Raw genomic sequence first — 27,543 nt, 5'->3', positions numbered from 1 at the left:
TAGGCTAAAACATTGCCTATAAAACACTATGGCCTGTTCAATTCCGGTCCTGGAGGGCCGAAACATTTTTTTTTTTTTTTTTCCACTTAGTAGTTAATTGCACTCACCTGGTGTCCCAAGTCTGAATTAGTCCCTAATTAGAAAGAGAGGATGCAAAACAGAAGTGTTTCGGCCCTCCAGGACCGGAATTGACTAGCCCTGCGACATTCAGTACATATTCAACTGAGGAATAAGTCATGTATTGACTTAATTTTACCAGATTAGGACACTAGATAGTGGATAGCATGTTCTCAAACCTGAAATATAAGACAGAGGTACATGCAATAGCTTTGGGAGTAGGTAGCCCTGGTCCTGAATGCCGCAGGTACAGTACATCAAGTTGTGTATCTTTAAGCATCAGTTCCCGTAAGGGCTGAAAGTAGAACTAATTTCTTCCCGGTACGGGACCTCCTATATGTGCATGCATTTGAGTGTGTCCCCAAGAAAATGCATGGGCCTAAAACATAGAATTAAATATAGAATCCCAAACAATTTAATATGATCTCTGTGGGCCTAGTCGTAAATATTTGTAATTGAACTTGAAAAATGTATTACCTTTTATTGTGGCATAAACACAACCAGTCATGATGTTTTGATCTGGTTGTCAAACAATGACTTCAAAGCTGGTCTGGATAAAGAAATCATAAGCCCAAGGCCTTATTTTCTTATTTTTTATGAGGCATACAAAGTATACAGTATGTTATGGTGTTGGGTGCATTTTCCTGGCATGGTTTAGGTCCACTTGTAGAATCTATGCAAAGGCACATTGAAGCTGTTCTGGCAACTTGTGGTGGACCAAACCATTTTAAGACACTATGTTGGTGTTTCCTTTATTTTGGCAGTTACCTGTATGTGCTTGTGATCAAATTTAATCCACAGTTATTGTTTAGAAACTATTGATCCTCTTTGGCTAAATTATGCTCTCTGTTGTATTTTGAACATTGAGAGTGGACTCCTGTGGTTGGATAAAATAAATAATAATAATACAATTTGTTTTGCCTCTTGGGCTTCCAACGGGCTTGGGCCCAGCCCCTGACTCACACAATTGACCAGTAACATTGATTTATTATGCAGTTTATTTTTTTAAAGTTTATTCATCAGTTAACCAATCAAGACAGGGCTCCCCAGTTACCCACGTGGGCCCCCTACCTCCTGCTCCTCCCCCCCATCTGACGATTAGCAGAGCAGCAGGAGCAGACTGTGCACACTCATTGACAGCGGGCTCCTGAGTCCTCCTGTGGTTGGCGGTTGCAGTAAAAAAAAAAAAATTGAGTGCATTCAGAAAATATTCAGACCCTTTGACTTTTTCCACATTTTATTACGTTACAGCCTCTTCTCTGCAGATCCTCTCAAGCTTTCAGGTTGGATGGGGAGTGTCGCTGCACAACTATTTTCAGGTCTCTCCAGAGATGTTCGATCGAGTTCAAGACCAGGCTCTGGCTGGGCCACTCAAGGACATTCAGAGACTTGTCCCGAAGCCACTCCTGCGTTGTCTTGGCTGTGTGCTTAGGGTCGTTGTCCTGTTGGAAGGTGAACCTTCGCCCCAGTCAGGTCCTGAGTGCTCTGGAGCAGGTTTTCATTAAGAATCTCTCTGTACTTTGCTCCGTTCCTCTTTCCCACGGTCCTGACTAGTGTCCCAGTCCCTGCCTCTTAAAAACATTCCCACAGCATGATGCTGCTACCACCATGCTTCACCGTAGGGATGGTGCCAGGTTTCCTCCAGACCAGATGCTTGGCATTCGGGCCAAAGAGTTCAATCTTGGTTTCATCAGACCAGAGAATATTGTTTCTCATGGTCTGAGAGTCTTTGGTGCCTTTTGGCAAACTCCAAGCGGGCTGTCATGTGCCTTTTACTGAGGAGTGGCTTCCGTCTGGCCTGATTGGTGGACTGCTGCAGAGATGGTTGTCTTTCCGGAAGGTTCTCCCATCTCTACAGAGGAACTCTGGAGCTCTGTCAGAGTGACCATCGGGTTCTTGGTCAGTTCCCTGACCAAGGCCCTTCTCCCCGATTGCTCAGTTTTGCCAGTTGGCCAGCTCTAGGAAGAGTCTTGGTGGTTGCAAACATCATCCATCTAAGAATGATGTTCTTAGTGACCTTCAATGCTGCAGACATTTTTTGGTACCCTTCACCAGATCTGTGCCTCGACACAATCCTGTCTCAGAGCTCTACGAGCAATTCCTTCGACCTCATAGCTTGATTTTTGCTCTGACATGAACTGTCAACTGTGAGACCTTATATAGACAGGTGTATTCCTTTCCAAAATCATGGCCAATCAATTGAAATTACCACAGGTGGACTCCAATAGAGTTGTAGAAACATCTTAAGGATGATCAATGGAAACAGTGTGCACCTGAGCTCAATTTTGAGTCTCATAGCAAAGGGTCTGAATACTTATGTAAATAAGGTATATATGTTTTTTATGTTTTATAAATTAGCAAAAATTTATAACAACCTGTTTTTGCTTTGTCATTATGGGATATTGTGTGTAGATTGATGAGGAAAACATTTTTTTAATCAATTTTAGAATAAGGCTATAACGTAACAACATTTCGAAAAAGGGAAGGGGTCTGAATACTTTCTGAATGCACTGTATATATATTTTTTTAAATACATTTATTTTTTTTGCTACCTCTTGGGCCCCCCACAGTCCTGGGCCCAGGGGCTTCAGCCCCTGTAAACCCCTGAAATAATCCAGCCCTGCTTCAAAGGGCTGTTTTACTAGATTAACTGTGCACGTTCATCCACTGGCAACATATTTCCAGCCTCCAAACAGTGGTGAATTGAAAGAGACATCTGTTACACAAAACACCAAAAAGTATTATGACATTTGGCAATTGTCAAAAGGGCCCGAATGTAAGGGTCCACTGCTGTCCAAGTGCGTCTCGGTGTCAGCCACTCATCTCTGCCTTGGCAAAATGTCTGTGTTTTGTCAAATCACATCACAATTTGGAGCGTAGGCTATACCAGACATCTTCAAGTCCATCCGCGAATTGTTCTTGCCTCTGACATGCAGTAATGATAAATAATGGTGTAATATAGCCTACAGTTTTCTTGTCATTTTATTTAAAAAAGGCTCATGTTTTACCGGTAAGGCGTACCCCCGGACCGTACCGCCGTTCACCTCTGGTGCCCATATTCATAAGCATCTCTCAGAGTAGGAGTGCTGATTAAGGAGCAGTTGTGCCTTTTAGCTCATAAGGAATAAGATTATATAGACAGGGGTACCTGATCCTAGATCAGCACTCCTACTCTAAAACTCTTTATGAATTCGGGCTCCAATTTAGATCTAGGAGACCAGGTAGGTGCTTTCACTCAAGCCAGCCGCTGCACCACATGAGTCAACTCATCATTGGATTTAAGTGGTTGATTCCCTCCAAGCTAAGTTGGTGAGGTGAGTAACTAGTAAAACAGGTGCGGTACATTTGGCACTTCAGTACCAGTTGTTTTCTCCTGTGTTAGATGCCTAGCGTGGACAGAGTGGTGGACTTACAGAAGTACTTGAGCGTCTCTTCTATCTGGTCGTGTGTGAGTCCCAGGGCGACCTCCGGGGGCAGAAGAGGGGTGTGGAGCCAGTCGTCGTGGTCGTAGCCAAACATGCAGTCCGCCCGCAGAGTGTAGTTAGGCAGTCCCTCAGACAGCAGGCTCACTATCTCCACCTCACTATCGCCACCTGAACAAAGTTCTGACAGTGGAAAGGGAGGGAGGTGTATGAGGGTGTGGCAGGGGAGATATGGGAGAACAAAGAGACAGCATTCATCACATTGGATTGAGCGCTCTGAAATCTACAAGTCTCTGCTGCCCCCCTGAGACACTGACTGGATGACACAGTTCCCACTCACCACACTATAATGCATTAAATTAAAAACATGTAATTGAACACTGTTCCTGGATGCAGGATGATAGAACCATTGCAGGGGACATTAGATTGGACTAAGAGACCCATCTTCCCACTAGCTTCATGCTGTCCAACATGAAAGTGAACCCCTTATCCAATTCCCTATAACCCATCTACTACATTCATTTACTGTGGCCTACCAGTGAGGGTGGACACATCATGGCTTCCCCTATCCACTCTTTCCAGGAGGTCGCACTCCATATTAAGGCCCTCATATAGGGGCAGGGTCTCCTCATCGAGGCCCCCGGACGCCTCCCCCTGCCCCCTATAAAGGGAGAGGGTCAACAGGGGGTCCAGTGGGGAGTGTGAGGGCCAGAAGAAGAGATGAGGAGGAGAGGGAGAGGGATGAGGGTGGGACAGCTTGACTGGGGCCGGGTGTTAAGGGTGAGGGTGGAGGACTCAGGGCTGGTCCCTGTGAGTGACTGAGGCCCCCTGGTGGATCAGGGAGAAACAGCAGGCTGATCGCACATCTGGTACCAGGTCTGAGAGAGGGAGAGAGAAAAAAAATTGTGTTGCTAGGTTTCCATTTAATTGGCGACAGATTCATGCGAATATTCTAAAATCCGCATAAACACACTATGCGCATTTTCCCACCAGAGATGTGTTTCCATCAAATTGACTTGTTGCAGATGAAAAGGTGTGATGACGTAATGCACATCAAAATACATTTTGCAGTTAAGTTCCCATGTACTGAATAAAAAAATACAAGTTAAATGGGTTTCCATCGCATTTTCAACTCTATTGATGGGTTTATCACAACAACAACAACAAAAATAGCGTGACATGGCGAATGTGCCAACTTTGGTATTGTCAAGTGCTCTCCAGCCAACAGCACACAGGGCGCAGACACAGTAGGCTACTGTACCTACGACAAAAGTGCAAGATTATTTTTATTTGTCAAACGGCAATCAAGCATTGATGATTATGTCACCAGAATGAGACCTTGGGTATTTATTGGAAAGGAGCATCAAGCTCATTACCTTGCACTTTCACCACCCTGTGAAGTTCTTCATTTATTTAATCAGTAGCCTAATAAACTCCATGCGTGACTCCAAGTTACCTTTGACATTATGATTATTATATCAATATTTGCATAAAAGCGCTTCCAACGACATTTAACACATAATTGATTTTGCAGACCCAAAAAGATCCCACCTAGTCTAGTGTATTTGGTTTTTGGAATGTTTACTGAAACATTTTCTGTTTCCATCAGTCTTGTCATTAAAAATGTTTTATTCAACATGTCATTTACTCACATAAAAAGGTTGGATGGAAACCTGGTTAGAAAGATGAATTCAAACCGATTGTCTTTAATTCATCAACATCATAGTCTTTTACGTTTTAGTACGGAATGGCATAACATTAAATGCCGTTTTACGTTTGAACATGGAATGCCATCAAATATGAATGTATCAAGAAAACTCTCATCCCTTTAATGTAATGCATTTCACCGGTTTTTCCAGGTGAGATACTGAAATGATGCTCTCATTTTCTATAACAGCCTGGTTAAAAGACATACAGATATAGGTCACGTTTAAGTTCAGAGACTTGAACCACGAATTTACAAGCATCTTTTTAAAGCCATGTACAGTGCCATGTATGCTCCAATTGTCTCACTAGGCTTGGCCTTTCTCCAGAGTTTTTAGGGTCAGAAAGCTAGAGTTACCCTAGCTACACACAGATCAAGTTACAACCGGAGCACAACACACCACCTTATGACATTTAAACCAACACAGTTACTAAACAAAGCTTGACGAGGCACAACACAAAGTGTTGTACATTCCAACTAGGACCGCGTGCTAAGGCTAGCTGCAACCTGTATTATAGTATTAGAGTAAATGCTAATTCATACTGTTCACAAAAGCAAAGAGAAACATGAGTGTCCCTCTTCATAAGGCATATCAATTCACCTACATGTCTGCCAGGAAATGCTGCAGGCCATCGTTCTGTAACTGAATAGCCTGGCTAGTGACGTAATTCAAAGAGAAAATGGGGGGGGGGGGGGGGGGGGGGGGGGATTCAGGACATTCTAACAATGGACAGAAAAGTAGCCATAGTTTATTGATGGAACTCTAAATAATTGATACATCTAGTTTTATTGTCATATTGCAGTTGTTAGTGTTTGGATTAGAGGTCGACCGATTAATCAGGGCCGATTTCAAGTAATCTGTATTTTTGACTGCCGATTTGCCGATTATTATCATTTATTTTTTTGTACACCTTTATTTAACTAGGCAAGTCAGATTAAGAACACATTCTTATTTTCAATGACGGCCTAGGAACGGGGGTTAACTGCCTTGTTCAGGGAGGATTCGTTTTTTGCAACCTTCCGGTTACTAGTCCAACACTCTAACCACCTGCCTTACATTGCACACCACGAGGAGATTGCATGGCAGGCTGACCACCTGTTACGCGAGGGCAGCAAGAAGCCAAGGTAAGTTGCTAGCTAGCATTAAACTTACCTTATAAAAAACGATCAATCTTAACATAATCACTAGTTAACTACACATGGTTGATGATATTACTAGTTTATCTAACGTGTCCTGCGTTGCATATAATCGATGCGGTGCCTGTTAATTTCTCATTGAATCACAGCCTACTTCGACAAACGGGTGTTGATTTAACAAGCGCATTTGTGAAAAAAGCACTGTCGTTGCACCAATGTACCTAACCATAAACATCAATGCCTTTCTTTAAAATCAATACACAAGTATATCTTTTTAAACCTGCATATTTAGTTAATATTGCCTGCTAACATGAAATTGTGTCACTTCTCAGGGTATATGCAACAGTTTGGGCCGCCTGGCTCGTTGCGAACTAATTTGCCTGAATTTTACGTAATTATGACATAACACTGAAGGTTGTGCAATGTAACAGGAATATTTAGACTTGGGGATGCCACCCGTTAGATAAAATACGGAACGGTTCCGTATTTCACTGAAAGAAAAAACGAGATGATAGTTTCCGGATTCGACCATATTAATGACCTAAGGCTCGTATTTCTGTGTGTTTATTATATTATCATTAAGTCTATGATTTGATAGAGCAGTCTGAGCGGTGGTAGGCACCAGCAGACTCGTAAGCATTCATTCAAACAGCACTTTCCTGTGTTTGCCAGCAGCTTTTCACAATGCTTGAAGCACAGCGCTGTTTATGACTTCAAGCCTATCAACTATAATTTAATATAATTTTTGGAACGTTCCAACAGGAATTCCAAAAACTTCGTAAATAACAAGGTTGCCAAAAAACAACGCATACAAAGTTGTATAGCGGCAGAATAAGATACCGGGTAGGGAGTGGTCTATTTCATTGCATTTTTCACTCATCACGTTTATTACGAAAAATGTCTGTCCTCACTCTGGTTGCCTACGGACAAACAGTAAGAATAAGCTACATGGTGAGTTGATGCCTATTCAGCAGCTAGTTAGCTAGGTTTGTATGCGTTGCTACTTTGTATGCGTTGTTGGTTGGCAACCTTTTACTTTACGTTTTTTGGAACAGATTCCTGTTGGAACGTTCCACAAATTATACCCACCCCTTCAAGCCTATAAACTCCCAAGATTAGGCTGGTGTAACCGATGTGAAATGGCTAGCTAGTTAGCGGGGTGCGCGCTAATAGCGTTTCAAATGTCACTCGCTCTGAGACTTGGAGTAGTTGTTCCCCTTGCTCGGCATGGGTAACGCTGCTTCGAGGGTGGCTGTTGTCGATGTGTTCCTGGTTCGAGCCCAGGTAGGAGCGAGGAGAGGGACGGAAGCTATACTGTTACACTGGCAATGCTAAAGTGCCTATAAGAACATCCAATAGTCAAAGGTATATGAAATACAAATGGTATAGAGAGAAATAGTCTTATAATTCCTAAAATAACTACAACCTAAAACTTCTTACCTGGGAATATTGAAGACTCATGTTAAAAGGAACCACCAGCTTTGATATGTTCCCATGTTCTGAGCAAGGAACTTAAACGTTAGCTTTCTTACATGGCACATATTGCACTTTTACTTTCTTCTCCAACACTTTGTTTTGCATTATTTAAACCAAATTGAACATGTTTCATTATTTATTTGAGGCTAAATTGATTTTATTGATGTATTATATTAAGTTCAAATAAGTGTTCATTCAGTATTGTTGTAATTGTCATTATTACAAATAAATACTTTTTATTTTATTTTATTAAATCGCCCGATTAATCAGTATAGGTTTTTTGGGTCCTCCAATAATCGGTATCGGCATTGAAAAATCATAATCGGTCGACCTCTAGTTTGGATACATCAGACCTAGGCAATATCAAGGTCAGTGGTAAAGGACAATGGATATCATACAATAAATTAGCTATGTATTGCATTCTGAGTCAAGGAAATATTATATGAGGACTATTGGGTTAACAAAGCACTGACCGTGCATGTGGATAGACAAAACATGTGGCACAAGCGTGCACACACACACGCACAAGCGTGCACACACACATGCACAAGCGTTCAAGCGCGTACACACACACACACACACACACACACACACACACACACACACACACACACACACACTGCAGGTAGCCTAGTGGTTAGAGCGTTGGACTAGTAACTGAAAGGTTGCAAGATCGAATCCCTGAGCTGACAAGGTAAAAATTAGTCGTTCTGCCCCTGAACAAGGCAGTTAGCCCACTGTTCCTATGTCGTCATTGAAAATAAGATTTTGTTCTAAACTGACTTGCCTACATAAATAAAGGTTAAATAAATAAAAACAACTCAGCTGTGTGCAGCTCGCCACACACCCACTCAAGAGACAGATGAGAATGACAATCTCTCCTCCTCTCCTCCGCCTCTCCAACCTCCTTAATTAACTGAGTGTATTGCTCTGGTCACTCCTGCCACATCCATCCATTCCCTCCACTTACAGCTGTCAGAGGGAGCAGCAGGGTCGTATACATACTCTAGGTCTGGCTTTTACTGTATCCACCCCCACCACCATGATGCATAATGTCTGGTAGTAGTACTTGTGTTTTCACTAGAATGCTAAATAAGGGTGCATGGATGCAATCCAAAATATCATGTTATTATACAATTATAAATGTCTTATTCCCACGTCTTAAATGACAAATAAAAAGATATTGAGGGGAATCAATTGGCATTTTGTAATGGCACTCAACTAACCTGCAGCACACAGTCTCACACACAAAACAAATGGAGCGTGCCCATGCGCGCGCGCACACACACACAAACAAAGACATGTCGTATCTTTATCTGTCATATCTACATGCTGCCAAGGCCAAGTTGGCAGGCATTGTATTGTAACATTGTGGGTCTATTAACTACCCAGCCAAGCGCAGCCTTGTATCCCATTTAGAGGGGGTCACCAGTGAGTATGGTTATTGGCCATCTCGCCGTCTCTTTCTCTGTGTGGTTGTCTTTGGGCCAGGCAGAATGCCAAGGGAAAGACCCTGTTACGCTGCCCAGTGTGCCCATTGTACAACCCTGGGCTCCACTAGGCCCTCGCTCCCCAGATCTGCCAGCAAATTAACAGTGCAGAGAATTTACAGGAACTGTGAGAAAACAATTGTCCAGTTATCTAGACAAACACACAGTGGGGTGCGGAAGACTGGACCACTAAGGACAAAGCCAAAAACCTCTGATCCCTGAGGATGTGTTCTGTACAGTATATCCATAAGGATATAATCAAACATACAGGCTAGTTTTTGTGTAGCCTACACAAGTTACTCTTGAGAAATGTGGACTGCACAGCAGTATGCTACATGGTTTAACTCAAACACAGAAAGTTACTTCAATCTGAATTTCAAGGATCGCAAACTACTTTCCTAATGTAAATGAGAAGTTAAAACGTTACCTTAATGTGTTATAGTTGCATTGGGCCGTTCATCCAAGATGAGCAGCGCCAAAGGTGAAGGATTAATAAGGCGTCTTTTCCGATTGAACTTCAATAAGTCATGTATAAGTGTAACTCTTTAACTCTAATGGATGTCCTTCTGAGTCTGACTGACCTTCCAGAGGACTCACGTTGAACTCGTCCAGGCCGGTTGGAAGAGCCGGTCTTTGGTGCTCTTTGGCCGTTCAGAAGGGGTGTGTACGTGTGTGGAGTCACACAGGAACGAGAGAGGAAGGAAGGGCAGACGAGGGTGTTACAGAAAGAAGCGAGGGAGGGGGTAGAAAATAGACAGATGGTGACAGTTGAGGAGGGAGGAGGGACACTTGCAGGGTACAGTACTTAGGAAAGTGGGAAGGGAGGGGGTAGGAAAGAGGGGGCAAACTGAGATGGTGCGCGAGGGCACAGGAGGAGAGGGGCCCTTGAGAGAAGGGTACTTAGGAAAGAGGAAAGAAAGAGATGAATGGGTCACACTCGATTTAGCCTGTCACCACCAGATTAAATAACAAATCAGAATTTGCAAACCGGCTGAGAGGGAGAAGCTTGTCAAATGCAAATCTCGCCTCTAATTGGCTGATAGGGCCAAGGACTCTGGACCCATAGTCGCCCGGGAAACAGTTTGGTCATGTGACGAAGCCCAACTGATGCCTCTGCCAGAAGGGATTTTATTCAAATGGTAAGTATCAACTTCAAAGGTAGAAGCTTTTACACAAACCAGAGAAAGGCTCTGTACTAAAATGGGGCAGGATTTACAAGACCTTTTGCACTGGAGTGAAATCTGTACCTTTTCCCCCCCAGAGGGAACAGGAAAAGCTAGAACAATCAAAGTCAAACAATTTAAAACTTCCACATAACAACAAGAAAGAGGAAAGTACACCTCTGAGATCGCTTTAGTAAATCTAAGCCAGATCACCCCCCACACAAGCTAATATACAATGCATCAGTGATGAAACTTGTTTTCTGAACCCGGACAGGGCTTCCATCCAAGAACTTCAACGTTCTTTCACTGAGAGTGTAACTGACCCCATAACTGGCCTCATTTACTTCAAGTAGTGCCACACAGTCCATTACTGTGGTGGCCAGGGAGGGCAGTGAGGGCACTATGGGATAATGAGATCAGATAGATAGGAAGGTAGATAAACTAGTACTTGAACGATACTCACCATTTCATTATTTAATACTGCCATGAGATAGTAGCCTATATAGTCTCTCCTGATAGGCTTAAATCAAGGAGCTGACCAGCCAGCATGCACACGAAATGTAGTTCTGGGTGACGAGATTAAAACCTTCCTAATGATTGGGGTTCAGGCTACTTATAGTGGCCTCATTTTGGAGTGACGCTCCCGTATGGCCGTGTCTAGACTTGACAGTTAATGCAGTGTTTCTATTCTGACTATGGAATTCTGATCATGGAATTCCAAACACATCATGCATCTACACTTAAATGTGTCCACCATGTCCACATTGTGTCCGGATTACCTTTTCCCGCACTATATTAAAATGCCAGTACGCATTCTGCAAACGGTAGGATAGGCTAAATATGATAACACAACCACTAGCATAACTAAAGGGATTGCAAACAGGATAGCATAACTTTAGCCAAAATAAAAATAGTTTTTCTAACTATTAACTAGCTGGCTAGCATTTGAGGCCAGCAAACATGCTCCTCACACCAGGGGCGAAAATCTGATATCAACTTTGGGGGGGACAATTACATGAAATTTTCTCAAGAGCAATTCCTGAGGGGGACACCAAAAGTAGTGCTGTAACACATAGCCTACATTGTAATATGGTAAATGTATATTGAGGAACCAAAGAAATAAGGTGTTTGCCGTACTCCTAACTACCGGTACCCAAAACTACACAACTACTCACAACAGCAATACCATTGCCTTTAACAAATCTTAGTTCAGTCACCAGTTTAAGTTGAGAGTGGGGGTATCCATGGCATTTTCCAATTATGTTCCTATTTTACAAGTAAAAAAAATGGAGAACCTTTCATAATGTTGCCAAACAAAGACTCAACAAACTTACCTGAGACTCCCTGTCTCTGCCAGTCTGTCCCTGCATATCTGTCCCCAACTCTGCTGTCTGTGTGCCATCTGTTGCCTGCTCTGCCTAATGACATCATTGTGAAACATTTCCATTAGAATTTCATTTCTTTCTTATGAACATTTTATCAACTAGTCTTTGAGATATTAGGCTACTAGGGTTCTTACTTTGCGTTTTGGTGTACTGAAAAATACTCTGATGTCCGTCTTTTATTTTTCTGCCATTTTTCTACCTGGCTGGCTGGCTACACACACACACAGTGTGTAGGTTATTTACAGTAGGAGATGGGCTTCTATCATCTTATCTTTTATCATTCTATTTGGGCTTCGATCTAAAAGGTAGCTAGCAAATGTGAAACTGATTAAAATGACAAGAGTTGACAGCTGTATGAGTTCACCATTTCCACAACATATGCTGCAACCTTTTGTAATTTTAATAGTTTGTTTCATATTGGCTGGCTTCCAACAATAGCTGAATTTGCAAAGCTAGCGAGCACCAATTCTGTTTCAGTGGTGTTTGCTATAATCTTTGCTACCCGGGTTAAATAAAATAAATAAATAAAAGTTCCCTTGCGACAATTTAGCTTTTGCAACGAGACCATTAAATATATTTAAGACAATGGTAGAAGAGAGTGTGGTTCTGTTCAGTTTGGACTTCAGTTTATCGCTAACCTTATCACAGGGACTTTGAAGCACTAACTTACATCATCTGCATGCTGATCTCGGAATAAATTGACGATAGCAAAGATTCCATCTTTGACGAGGCCACATAAATGGAATAGGTACTAGCTAGCTTAATAGTTCATATTTGCGCGCTAGCTCTGCATATTCAGCTAGTGTGTGTGCGCGATTGACTGGATTAACCTCACGTCAGTTACGTTCATTGAGTGCCTTTCAGACAGTGGCTACGACCCCTCTATTACCTTGCCAGTGGATCAAACCATTGTGAGGAAAGGGGTGGGGGGGGTCGCAATCTTTTGAAACTTGAAAACGCGCTATTAAGTGTCTATAATCAGCACAATTGCTTTCATTGCGTATTATTAATATTATTTAAATTACATAGTTATGTTTCAGTGATATATTGGGGGGGACAAATGATATTTTTCCCAGGATGGGGGGGTCGTGTCCCCCCGTCCCCCCCGCGATTTCCGCCCCTGCCTCACACACTAGGAACGTGTTTCCTCCAGCGTTATAATGAAAAGGTGCCTCTCAGTACCAAAACACACATTTTCTGGAGACTTATAGGCGGAGTGCTGATGACGTCACCCACTGTGTACGCTTTTGGTAGCCTGATTGCATCCAGACTGAGGAGAAACCCGCACACAATGCATCCCAGACCACAGTGCGACTTTTATGCGTCTAGACCCGTACTTTTCAATACGATCTTCGTATTCTGATAGCAGAAGCCGCATGTAAGTGTTGAGTGTAGACACGGCCATAGAAGTGCCCCCCAAAATAGAACAGGTAACATTAGTTCCTACTAGGTCAGCCTTGAAACTAAAATTGCGGGAAAGATACCGAAAACCCACCAAACCTCTGAGAAAAGACAATAATTAGTCAACACACTATACTAATAAAAAGCAGAAAATTAACTGTTAAAATAGTCATGGCCTATGACCCAGAAGGAGTAAAAGGCCTTAGTAAGTAATTAAATACAATACACATCTCTGGAGCCAAGCAGCCAGACAACATGGGTTGAGGTGGGTGAGGAGTATGCAGAGACATTTCAACTGATGAGATGACCTTAGCCACTGTCTCATGGTCAGAGATAAGCTGCTGTGTTGTATCAGTTGAGTATCTAGACAGTGTTCACTCCCCAAACAATAAACATTGCCTACGAGACCTTCTGCACACTTACCATGGCTGAACTGCCTTCAATACAAACCTGATTCATCAAGTCACAAGGCAATTACGACTAAATTATATCTCAATTTAAAAGGTAGACTCAGCGAAATGACGTCGCCGCGAGCAGCACCGCAGATATTGAGATAAGTGAGATGCAAGACTTCGCTCTCACACGGTCACACACAGTTTCTGCACATGTGCACGGGTTCGCATCATGCTGTTAAAGCGTGGTAGACAGGGCACCAAAACAGCAGAGAAGTTGAGCCTCACACTTCAACGCTCTCAGTTGTTGCGGAAATTGGCCCACTGTGCTGTTTACTTTCTGCATCGACGTTATATCGCTGAGTCTACCTTTAAAGTAAGCGGAGTTTCCTGATTCCAATACAAAAAAACTAATTCAAGCTTCTCAGAGGACGAGGAACGTGATATATGTTCTAAATTCCTCTCAATTCCCTCAAAGCCTAATATTTTCCCATCAGCAGCCGCCGTGGCTGCAAGATGCTTCCCCTGCTATCGCTAACCAGATTAAAACCGCTGACAAAGTCAACGGCCCTGTAAACAGACTGCTGTGACATATAGTCCCATGTGGTTCAGTTGGTAGCGCATGGCGTTTGCAACACCAGGGTTGTGGGTTCGATTCCCACGGGGGACCGGTACGAACAAGTATGAAAAAGTATGCACTCACAACTATAAGTCGCTCTGGATGAGAGCGTCTGCTAAATAACTAAAAATGTTTAACACATTCTCTTTTTTGAAGACAAACTGACACACACCATCCCATCCAACAGATGACATCACATCTATCACACCCTGTCTACATAGGTCTTCTAACAGACGCTTAGCTCTCATCCCTATAAAGCAACGTCCCCCAAACTAGAGGTCGACCGATTAAAATCGCCATGGCCGATTAATTAGGGCCGATTTCAAGTTTTCCTAACAATCAGTAATCAGCATTTTTGGACGCTGATTATGGCCGATTACATTGCAATCCACGAGGAGACTGCGTGGCAGGCTGACCACCTGTTACGCAAGTGCAGCAAGGAGCCAAGGTAAGTTGCTAGCAAGCATTAAACTTAACTTAGAAAAAACAATCAATCTTAACATAATCACTAGTTAACTACACATGGTTGATGATATTACTAGTTTAACTAGCTTGTCCTGTGTTGCATATAATCAATGCAGTGCCTGTTAATGTATCATCGAATCACAGCCTACTTCAACTTCGATAAACGGGTGATGATTTAAAAAAAGCACATTTGTGAAAAAAGCACAATCGTTGCACCAATGTACCTAACCATAAACATCAATGCCTTTCTTAAAATCAATACACAAGTATATATTTTTTTAAACCTGCATATTTACTTAAAAGAAATTCATATTAGCAGGCCATATTAACTAGGGAAATTGTGTCCCTCCTCTTGCGTTCAGCGCAAGCAGAATCAGGGTATATGCAGAAGTTTAGGCCGCCTGGCTCGTTGCGAACTGTGTGAAGACCATTTCTTCCTAACAAAGACCGTAATTAATTTGCCAGAATTTTACGTAATTATGACATAACATTGAAGGTTGTGCAATGTAACAGCAATATTTAGACTTAGGGTTGCCATCCGTTCTATAAAATACGGAACGGTTCCGTATTTCACTGAAAGAATAAACTTTTTGTTTTCGAAATGATAGTTTCCAGATTTAACCATATTAATGACCTAAAGCTCGTATTTCTGTGTGTTTATTATATTATAATTAAGTCTATGATTTGATATTTGATAGAGCAGTCTGACTGAGCAGTGGTAGGCAGCATCAGGCTTGTAAGCATTCATTCAAACAGCACTTTCCTGCGTTTGCCAGCAGATTTTCACAATGCTTGAAGCACAGCGCTGTTTATGACTTCAAGCCTATCAACTCCAGAGATTAGGCTGGCAATACTATAGTGCCTATAAGAACATCCAATAGTCAAATATATGAAATACAAATGGTATAGAGAGAAATAGTCCTATAATTCCTACAATAACTACAACCTAAAACTTCTTAACTAGGAATATTGAAGACTCATGTTAAAAGGAACTACCAGCTTTCATATGTTCTGAACAAGGAACTTAAACGTTAGCTTTTTTTTTTTACATGGCACAAATTGTACTTTCTTCTCCAACACTGTGTTTTTGCATTATTTAAACCAAATTAAACATGTTTCATTATTTATTTGAGACTAAATTGATTTTATTTATGTATTATATTAAGTTAAAATAAAAGTGTTCATTCAGTATTGTTGTAATTGTCATTATTACAAATATATATATAAAAATAAAAAAAATGTTACAAAAAAATTGTCTGATTAATCAGTATCTGCTTTTTTTGGTCCTCCAATAATCATAATCGGTCTACCCCAAACACTGCAATCTCCATTAACTCAAACTGGGAGCACTGTTCGGTTAACCATTAACTTCCTCATTGTACTATTTCCCATAAAGACCCACTCTATCAACCACCTCACTGATAAAGGTGTGGCGTCTCTTAAATGTATATTGTTTTAACTCTGGTACAGGAATAGAGGGGGAAAGGAGTAGGACAAAGCATTTGAAGATCATTGTTTGTGCATTTCCACTGTGACATTTCAGTTATTCTCATAGTTCTGCCTATCTACCAATACGCACTGTTTGGATACTTTGAAAATGACTTGTGATGTCTATATGCCATCTGTTGTTATGCCTGTGTCTCTTTTAGATCATATGGATGGTACAGACAAAACCAAAGTCTGGACAAACGTTGAAGCCTCTGGATCTACAGAGATGAAGCCACAGATACTATTGACATGATCATAAGAGCAGGGCCTTGATCAGGTACAAACCGAGGCAAAATGCAAATCACCAAGCCTGTCATGAGTCATGACAAAAGGCAGGATATGAGGTGAGATATAACGCTCCACATGAGGAATGAATGAGGAAACACTTGGTATAGTATGAGAGAAAGACAAAACAGGAGAGTGGATGAGAGAGAGAGAGATACAACACAGACCTCTTCTATCCAGAAGATTTGTTCCAAGCTAATGAATAAAACAGAGCATGGGAAAGTGGACAAAGAAAGAGGGGGGAGAGACAGAGAGAGAGACAAAGACAGAGACAGAGACAGAGACAGAGAGAGAGAGAGAGAGAGAGAGAGAGACAACAGCACTGTATCAGGAGAACCTTTACTTGGACAGAGACCGGTTATTTATACAACCCACTAGTCACCCAGACAACTGGAGCAGCTATATCTGGACTCCAACTACGGTGTGAATAGAAAGTGGCCTTAAATACCTAAACCTAAATAACAACACACTCTCGGTCTCGGCTGAATCTCTGTGTAGACCAGAGGTCACTAGCCCTGCTGCTACAGAGGTCACTAGCCCTGCTGCTACAGAGCTAATACACTAAAGGGTGTGCAGGCTTTTTGTTCCAGCCCAGCTCTAACATACCCGCTGACGTGACCGGACCAATCTACTACTCGTAAAGACCTTGATCAGTTGAATTAGTTGACTTAAGTGTTGGGCTGCAACAAAAGCCTGCACACCCTGTAGCGAGAGACAAGAGTCTGTGAACACAAGCTACAAGTGATGAGAGGTTGAAGGATTGAGAGTCGCACACTGTCATCACTATGTCTGTCAAGTTGTAATTCTCATCAACGTAATGTCATTCACAACTCGACATTAAGAAGACAAGTAGGACCATTCAAGCTTAACAGAGTGGCATTCTACCTCTAATATGCTAACAGACAGAGAGTTGCTATTTTAGCCATATGGTTGCATTTGAAGAGAGTACACTGATGGCTTGGGTAGTTGGGAACGCCAATGCACACACTATATCCTTTATCATGCACACATTTGGTCTGCGCTAGTGTGAACTGCTGCAGTTACGACGTGGCTAAAATAGACTTTCACACAACATGCAATCAGACTCATCCTAACTTGACTCCGCACAAATACCTTGGAGGACTATACCGTGTTACATTCTCTCTACGTTTTTAGTAGGAAGACGGTATTACAAACTGAAACCACTGTGCCAGCTCACAAGGCAGTTGTCACAGGTCAATAATCAACCTAAAGTGGCCCCACACAAATACAAATTAATGTGTTGCACACACACACACACACACACACACACACACACACACACACACACACACACACACACACACACACACACACACTACCTCATGTTCTGCAATGGCTGCCAACGACATCTGCTCTGTCTGGCTCAAAGCTCCTTCAGATGTTTGTCAGTCATACCACGCCAGGTAAACTATAAATCCTTTCAGACACTTGCCCTCTCACACACCAGACACATATTTCCCTATACTTCTAAATGTTGAATATTTTCCATGTAGGCCACCCAAGTCAAGAGAACAGGTGGAATGCATTGGTATAGACACAACATTAGCTAACTCATGCCATTATAATAACATAGCCACAACCTTAGGATAGATAAACCATACCATCATAATAACATCTAAACAGTTGATAAAGTACAACCCCAGCATCAGTTAATGAAATATCGTATCTTGGTATATGTTAACCCCATCGTGCAAGTACTGTGGTTCAACAGGCCTTACAGTCCTTCTGAAGGCTTTTTGACTGGCTCTTACACCACCTAGCTAAGGCCAACAATACACACATGACAACACAACACATCAGCTATGAAGTGAACCTCAGCCTCTATGATCTTCAAAATTACAGACCTCTTTACTGTGCTTCTGGTCAATGTTTGCAATGTTTTCATTAGACTGAAAGCACACAAACACACACACGTCTCTATCACACACACACACCTCTATCCCACACACCTCTCTATCCCACACACATCTCTATCACACACACACACACACACACACACACACACACACACACACACACACACACACCTCTATCACACACACACACCTCTATCACACACACACACACACCTCTATCACACACACATCTCTATCACACACACATCTCTAGTTTCCAGTCAATTAGTTTAGTCTGCCCCAAATGTATTGACATTACAAAGTTGCAGGGAGGGGAGAAGAATAAACACAGAAGTCCTCTGTGCCGGCTCTCTCAGGGATAATGAACGCAAACCGAGTCAGAGGCTAACTACAGCAGCATAGACACAGAGACGGTATGCTAATAATGCTAATAACATTAGGTCATTCGATTTATTGACTAACTGAGTATATCACTTACTGTTGTAAATGACAGTTACTTCCTGTTGCTGCTAGGAGTATCCTTGCATTGATTGGACGCAGGTACAGTTGGTAGGACAGTCTCTCCTCCAGAGTGAGTGAGCCCGAGTCAAATCCAATGACCTCTACAGCTGCTGCTTCTCTTGTCAGCTACCTTAGGGAGAGAGGGAGCGAGAGAGTGAGGGAGGGAGGTAAGGCGGGAGGAGGTAGGGTTATAATGGAGAGTTGGGGAGGGACAGAAAGAGAGGGTGTGTGACAGACAAAGTGTGTGTGTGTGTGAGAATGAGAGTGGAAGACAGTCTGTGAGTCAGCACTTGTACACCCTGTCATATCGCAGCTGCAGGCAAGGAATTCCCTCTCCCCTCTCTCTGTCTGTCATACTGTCTGCCTCAGTCTGGTGCTCTGATTAGACCCATTCATTTGCGGCAGTCAAATCAGACATCTCACTTTCTGCTTTACACACGGCTGTCCACTAGCCAAATCAAATGCCTTACTCATGCACTAGTTTATTACGCTAGAGTTCAACATTTATTACCTACAGCTATTATAATGAATCTGTTTTTCTAAAGTAGAAGATAACTGATTAACAAATCAATAATGGTCAAATATGATCATAATCAAACCAGTGACGTGCAGCCAACCAAGATAAACTTAGCTCATGTTGTTTAGCACCAAAATGCTCTCTAAATCTGGATTATAGGTTTTAGAAACAAGTGTCCATTGTAGTTTGACAATTAAACTATCTGGAAAACTAGGACACGTCGGCTACATGCTGATGGCATATGGTAGGCTAACATCCGACAATGGGCAATAAAGGACTGCACTGAATATGAAAGGCATGAATACATCATAGATCTGTGATTACAGAGGCATAGACTTATTTGGCATAGACTTATTTGGCATAGACTCTAAACCATTTGGCTGGTCATGAACTGTTAGGCTATTTATGGAAAAGTATCACAACTTAGAAAAGGCATGTTCTAAGTAATAAGGGCTGCCATAAAAGGACATTTCTATTTAGTCATGAAAAATGGTGGTGATAGCGCCACCTCCTGCTGTGTCTCCGAGCTAATATAACAGGATGCAGTCAAGACAGCCTAGGCTACACTGATTATGACGTTCAAAGAGTGAGGTGATATTGCAAAACGTTGCAAAAATGGTGTCGCAAACAGAAACAATGTTGCAAACAGAAACATGGCAAGTCCTGTTTGTAGACTATCCTATTCAATATTTACCTGCCCTCTGCCTATATCCCGTTGTGATTGGTCGTCCACTATGACTCAATGGCATGTAAACTAAATATTGACATGTTTGGGGTCAAAAGGAAATGTTAATTATCGACTTGAAATGTCGGTAACCGGATGGGTGCGATTCATTTGTCAACATTTACGATCCGACCTGCCTCAGCCAATTTTCCAGTTGACTAGTTAACGTTACATCTCTCTTCATCTTTTCTGCTGATAATTAATTCACTATGCTGCAACTGAAAAGGGGTGACAGTCGTGTACAATGAGTTAATGTGTCCTACTTCTTTGCGATAAGTGTTTCTTTTGAGGACATTTTCAAAGCGCACAGGCGTTTTACATTTCCACCGACAACAAAAGGGCAGGGATCCTACCATTTGATCCCACCCTATGTGAGCGAGCCTATGGAAACTTCGCTTCATCAAGTTGGTCACCCTTTGCTTTGTTTAGAAGATAATTACCAAAATGCAACTATCAACAGATAATACTGTGACATACGATGACAAGTTTATAGAGACTTACGCATTTGCTTTTGTCCAAGTTCTTCAAGGTCGTTGTCGGCAAACTTGACAGGAACTTTTCCTCCGGACTTCGGGCTGTCAAAAGCGTCTGTATTTGGTCATCTTGGAAGCGAAGCATTATGGAACATGTAGTTTCAAGGGCAACCTCCTTGCTTAGCTAGAATACTTTGAACCAGTGGCCCTCAGGAACAGTAACAGACATGATGAACACCTCAACAATTTCGCATTCATGCGCAAATATGAAAAATATTTAGTGAAATTGTATGTATTACAAATGTCAATATGTTCAGAATGTGTATGACATGGAAATATAATATGTACACAGACCTTGTTGTTTGATTTCAACAGACAAAACATTGCAACACAGCTGAGGACAGTGTCACACCACCTAAAAAATTCCAGGGGAAGTTCCCTGGGTACATCATAAAAGTAACTGCCCTGCATTTTGCATCCCAGCCATGTGCAAATTAGAGGCAGTCCAAAGCAGCGGTCACATGAAAAGTATTTTAGTCATGTCCTGCTGCTCCATGGATCATTGTGATGATACTATATCTGACATATCAGGCATTCATCTAGTAGGTTAAAGGAGGCAGTCAACCTCCAGGGGCGGTTCTGGGTGTGTGTGTGTGTGGGGGGGGGGGCAGTGCGACAACAATTTTGGACCCCCTTGTGGCCCCCTAAATGTGGAGTATGAAATAATTTTTACATTTTTTACATCCGTTATTAGACAGTAGCAATGCGGAACACTAATGATTATGAACATGGTCTTTTGCCTGCTAATGCCTGCAATGCAGTGAAGAAAATTATATGACAACAATAACGTCTAATGTAACTGGCCCCTCTAACAGTACAACTGGCCCCAGCTTGGCCCCCCCAGTTGAAATGGTCTAGAACCGCCACTGTCAACCTCAAGGCAGCAGATTACAAGCATGGAAATTATTAATAAGCTTGGCCTACTTCTTATATTACATTTTGAGGCTGTTTATTGACTTTCTTAGATATTATTTATGGTTATATTCATACTTATTTTTTGAAAGATAAAATTGGATGGATGTAATAATATTCAAGGGTGCAAATGGGTACAGATACACCGTACTGTGCAAAAGTTTTACCCAGGTGTGAAAAAATGCTGTAAAGTAAGAATTTAAAAAAAATAGGCATATTTATAGATTATAGGGTAGCCTAGTGGTTAGAAAGTTGGGCCAGTAACCGAAAGGTTGCAAGTTTGAATCCCTGAGCTGACAAGGTAAAAATCTGTCGTTCTGCCCCTGAACAAGGCACTTAACCCACTCATCATTGTAAATAAGAATTTGTTCTTAACTGACTTGCCTAGTTAAATAAAGATTAAATTAACTAAATGCAAAGTGAGTGAACAGTCGAAAAATCTAAATCAAATCCATATTTGGTGTGACCACTGTTTGCCTTCAAAACAGCATCAATTCTTGTAAGTACACTTGCACAAAGTCATGGATTGTGTAGGCATATAGTCAGGTGTATGATTATACCACACAGGTGCTAATGATCATCAATTCAATATGTAGGTTGAAACACAATCATAAATGGAAACATGGGTGTAGGAGGAATAAAACTGGGTGAGGATCAGCTTACAAGGTGAGGTTGCTGAAGACAGTTTACTGTCAAAAGTCATACACCATGGCAAGACTGAGCACAGCAACAAGACACAAGGTCGTATTCAACCCCTTGGCATTTTTCCTATTTTGTTGCCTTACAACCTGGAATTGAAATAGACTATTTGGGGGGTTTTATCATTTGATTTACACAGCATGCCTACCACTTTGAAGATGCAAAATATTTTTTCTTGTGAAACAAACAAGAAATAAGACAAAAAAACTGAAAACTTGAGCGTGCATAACTATTCACCCCCCCAAAGTCAATACTTTGTAGAGCCACCTTTTGCAGCAATTACAGCTGTAAGTCTCTTGTGATATGTCTCTATAAGCTTGGCACATCTAGCCACTGGGATTTTTACACATTCTTCAAGGCAAAACTGCTCCAGCTCCTGCTAGTGTACAGCAATCTTTAAGTCATACCACAGATTCTCAATTGGATTGAGGTCTGGGCTTTGACTAGACCATTCCAAGACATTTAAACATTTCCCCTTAAACCACTTGAGTGTTGCTTTAGCAGTATGCTTAGGGTCATTGTCCTGCTAGAAGGTGAACCTCCGTCCCAGTCTCAAATCTCTGGAAGACTGAAACAGGTTTCCCTCAAGAATTTCCCTGTATTTAGCGCCATCCATATTTCCTTCAATTCTGACCAGCTTCCCAGTCCCTGCCGATGAAAAATATCCCCACATGATGCTGCCAGCACCATGCTTCACTGTGGGGGTGGTGTTCTCAGGGTGATGTGAGGTGTTGGGTTTGTGCCAGACATAGCTTTTTCCTTGATGGCCAAAAAGCTCAATTTTAGTCTCATCTGACCAGAGTACCTCCATCCATATGTTTGGGGAGTCTCCCATATGCCTTTTGGCGAACACCAAACGTGTTTGCTTATTTTTTTCTTTAAGCAATGGCCTCTCTTGGGTAAAGCCCAGTTCTGTGGAGTGTATGGCTTAAAGTGCTCCTATGGACAGATACTCCCATCTCCGCTGTGGAGCTTTGCAGCTCCTTCAGGGTTATCTTTGGTCTCTTTGTTGCCTCTCTGATTAATGCCTTCCTTGCCTGGTCTGTGAGTTTTGGTGGGAGGCCCTCCCTTGGCAGGATTGTTGTGGTGCCATATTCTTTCAATTTTTTAATAATGGATTTAATGGTGCTCCGTGGGATGTTCAAAGTTTCTGATATTTTTTTATAACCCAACCCTTATCTGTACTTCTCCACAACTTTGTCCCTGACCTGTTTGGAGAGCTCCTTGGTCTTCATGGTGCCGCTTGCTTGTGGTGCCCCTTGCTTAGTGGTGTTTCAGACTCTGGGGCCTTTCAGAACAGGTGTATACAGTTGAAGTCGGAAGTTTACATACACCTTAGCCAAATACATTTAAACTCAGTTTTTCACAATTCGTGACATTTAATTTTATCAAAAATTCACCACTTGATTTTAAGATGTTGTTTCAATATATCCACATAATTTCCTTCCTCGTGATGCCATCTATTTTGTGAAGTGCACCAGTCCCTCCTGCAACAAAGCACCCCCACAACATGACGCTGCCACCCCTGTGCTTCACGGTTGGGATGGTGTTCTTTGGCTTGCAAGCCTCCCCCTTTTTCATCCAAACATAACAATGGTCATTATGGCCAAACAATTATATTTTTGTTTAATCAGACCAGAGGACATTTCTCCAAAATGTACGATTTTTGTCCCCATGTGCAGTTGCAAACCGTAGTCTGGCTTTTTTTATGGCGGTTTTGGAACACTGGCTTCTTCCTTGCTGAGCGGCCTTTCAGGTTATGTCGACATAGGACTCGATTTACTGTGGATATAGATACTTTTGTACCTTTTTCCTCCAGCATCTTCACAAGGTCCTTTGCTGTTGTTCTGGGATTGATTTGCCCTTTTCGCACCAAAGTACGTTCATCTCTAGGAGAGAGAACGCATCTCCTTCCTGAGCGGTATGACAGCTGTGTGGTCCCATGGTTTTTATACTTGCGTACTATTGTTTGTACAGATGAACGTAGTACCTTCAGGCGTTTGAGGTCTTGGCTGATTTCTTTAGATTTTCCCATGATGTCAAGCAAAGAGGCACTGAGTTTAAAGGTAGGCCTTGAAATACATCCACAGGTACTCCTCCAATTGACTCAAATGATGTCAATTAGCCTATCAGAAGCTTCTGAAGCCATGACATCATTTTCTGGAATTTTCCAAGCTGTTTGAAGGCACAGTCAACTTATTGTATGTAAACGTCTGACCCACTGGCATTGTGATACAGCAAATTATAAGTGAAATAATCTGTCTGTAAACAATTGTTGGAAAAATTACTTGTGTCATGCACAAAGTAGATGTCCTAACCGACTTGCCAAAACTATAGTTTGTTAACAAGAAATTTGTGGAGTGGTTGAAAAACGTGTTTTAATGACTCCAACCTAAGTGTATGTAAATTTCTATCTTCAACTGTATATACTGAGATCATATGACAGATCATGTGACACTTAAATAAAGTCCACCTGTGTGCAATCTAACTAAATATGGGACTTCTGAAGGGAATTGGTTGCAATAGACCTTATTTAGGGGCTTCATAACAAAGGGGGTGAATACATATGCACGCAACACTTTTACGTTTTCTTTTTTTCATTTCACTTCACCAATTTGGACTATTTTGTGTATGTCCATGACATGAAATCCAAATAAAAATCTATTTAAATTACGGTTTGTAATGCAACAAAATAGGAAAAACGTCAAGAGGGTGAATATTTTGCAAGGCATTGTATTCTGCATCAGCAAGGTCTCTCCCAGACAGAAATGTCAAGGCAGACAGGAGTTTCCAGATGTGCTATCCAAGCTCTTTTGAAGAAGCACAAAGAAACGGCCAACGTTGAGGACTGTAGACGCAGTGGTCGGCCAAGGAGACTTACTGCAGCAGATGAAAGAAACATCATGCTTACTTCTCTTCACAATCAGAAGATGTCCAGCAGTGCCATCAGCTCAGAATTGGCAGAGAACAGTGGGACCCTGGTACACCCATCTACTGTCCGGAGAAGTCTGGTCAGAAGTGGCCTTCATGGAAGACTTGCGGCTAAAAAGCCATACCTCGACGTGGACACAAGGCCAAGAATGTCACATGTATTGCCATGTTGAAGGGAGGACCAATACGCAGCAGGAATGTGGATGCTCATCTTTTAATTAGATATAATGAAGCATACACAGAAAACAAGACCGCCAGTTTCACAGGCTAACGCAACAATACTTAGCAGTGCAAAATGTAACTACCCACAAATGACAAACCAAACACACACCTACTTATAGGACTCCCAATCAGAGGCAACTAGAAACACCTGCCTCCAATTGAGAGTCCAGTGCCCAAACCTACACATAGAAAAACTAACCTAGAACATATTAATTCAGAAACATACACCCAAGACCCAGGAACACATAAATAACACACCCCTCTAAACCACACACAAAAAAAAACCACCATACAAAACAAACATACCTCTGCCACGCCCTGACCAAATATAATACAAGTAATACCTAAATACTGGTCAGGACGTGACAAAGAAACTCAACTATGCACAAAAACACAGGAACTGGGGTGCAGAAAAATGGCAGCAGGTGTTCTGGACTGATGAGTAAAAATGTTAAATATTTGGCTGTAGCAGAAGGCAGTTTGTTCGCCGAAGGGCTGGAGAGCAGTACACAAATGAGTGTCTGCAGGCAACAGTGAAGCATGGTGGAGGTTCCTTGCAAGTTTGGGGCTGCATTTCTGCAAATGGAGTTGGGGGTTTGGTCAGAATGAATGGCCTCCTCAATGCTGAAAAGTACAGGCAACTTATCCATCATGAAATACCATCAGGGAGGCATCTGATTGGCCGCAAATGTATTCTGCAGTATGACAACGACCCCAAACACACAGCGAAAATCATTAAGAACTATCTTCAGTGTAAAGAAGAACAAGGAGTCCTGGAAGTGATGGTATGGCCCCACAGAGCCCTGATCTCAACATCATCAAGTCTGTCTGGGATTACATGAAGAGAGAGAAGTACCTGACGCTGCCTAAATCCACAGAAGAACTGTGGTTAGTTTTCCAAGATGTTTGGGCCAACCTACCTGCTGAGTTCCTTCAGAAACTGTGTGCAAGTGTACCTAGAAGAATGGATGCTGTTTTGAAGGCAAAGGGTGGTTACAGCAAATATTGATTTGATGTAGATTTGTCTTCTGTTCACTCATTTTGCATTTTGTTAATTGATAAATATAATCTATTAATATGTCTATTCTTGAAAGCATTCTTACTTTACAGCATTTTTTCACACCTGCCTAAAACTTCTGCACAGTACTGTATATGGTGAGAAAATTGTAAAAGACCAATTTGCTGTGAAATTGTACCACTCCTCCCAAAACAGCAGGAACTCTCATGGGCTTGATGTCTCTGCCATTCTAAAGATGGGCTTCATCTCTCTCCTACTCTATATCTAGATTCTCCCACACTCCTTAAGATGCCTACACTGGGTTGGAGAAGCAAATGCTGGCTATTTTAACCCTCAGAGAGAACCACCAAACCACTTTGGGAATGCATCCATCTGACCCTGAACAACACCTACACACACACACCATTGGAGGCTGCTGAGGGGAGGACGCCTTATAATAATGGCTGGAATGGAGTCAATGGATTGGTATGAACCACATGGAAACCACGTGTTTGTTGTGTTTGATACCATTCCATCGACTCCATTCCAGCCATTATTATGAGTCGTCCTCCCTTCAGCAGCATCCAGTGACACACACACACACATGGTGGTGCTGATATATGGGGTAAAGCAGTATTTGAATGTGTAGTGTTGTGTGTTTTGATGCGTAGGCTACTGTCTACCTCTAGTGGCTAAAGTCATGTACAGAAATGTACAGTAATAGCACAAAGCAATGCATTGACTTTCAAAATAATGTGTTAAATTAAATATTTGTACATGAAAAACCGGTTAAATATAAATTGATGGATGAAAAAATTTGATTATCAGTTTTGAAATACCTATAGTTTATTTTGAATGTAATAATATATACATATACACACTGTGTGTACAAAACATTGAGAACACTTTCCTATTATTGAGTTGCACACCCCCTTTTGCCCTCAGAACAGCCTCAATTCGTCAGGGCACAAGGCGTCAAAAGCGTTCCACAGGGATGCTGGCCCATGTTGACTCCAATGCTTCCCAGATTTGTTTCAAGTTGGACTGGATGTCCTTTGGGTGGTGGATTATTACACGGGAAACTG

The 27,543-nt window shown here is 41.9% G+C and overlaps 1 protein-coding gene across 15 annotated transcripts in view; it reads right to left on the bottom strand.

Annotated features, from left to right (window-relative positions):
* The window catches only part of LOC106564754 (trafficking kinesin-binding protein 1), a 43,644-nt gene extending 22,855 nt beyond the window's left edge, over positions 1-20,789 (bottom strand). For 8 of the 15 annotated variants that reach the window (XR_006757957.2, XR_006757958.2, XM_045691226.2 and 5 more), the window contains exons 1-4: positions 20,666-20,789; positions 18,901-19,049; positions 4,076-4,417; positions 3,531-3,722 (exon numbers count right to left, since the gene is read on the bottom strand). Coding sequence is in view for 13 of the 15 variants with exons in the window: in XM_045691226.2 (XP_045547182.2) it covers positions 3,531-3,722; positions 4,076-4,136 (253 nt within the window). In the remaining 2 variants the exon portion in view is untranslated. Of the gene's footprint in view, positions 1-3,530; positions 3,723-4,075; positions 4,418-9,774; positions 10,046-18,900; positions 19,054-20,665 lie in introns of those variants that run through there. The other 7 variants (XM_045691230.2, XM_014131079.3, XM_045691241.2 and 4 more) reach the window with 3 other exon arrangements.
* Positions 20,790-27,543: the final 6,754 nt, after the last annotated feature.

The sequence above is a fragment of the Salmo salar genome, chromosome 12, assembly GCF_965601325.2.
Source record: "Salmo salar chromosome 12, fSalSal1, whole genome shotgun sequence".
NCBI lineage: Eukaryota > Metazoa > Chordata > Actinopteri > Salmoniformes > Salmonidae > Salmo > Salmo salar.
Note: the sequence above shows the minus strand (reverse complement) of the source record. Positions and strands in the feature narration are given on the sequence as shown.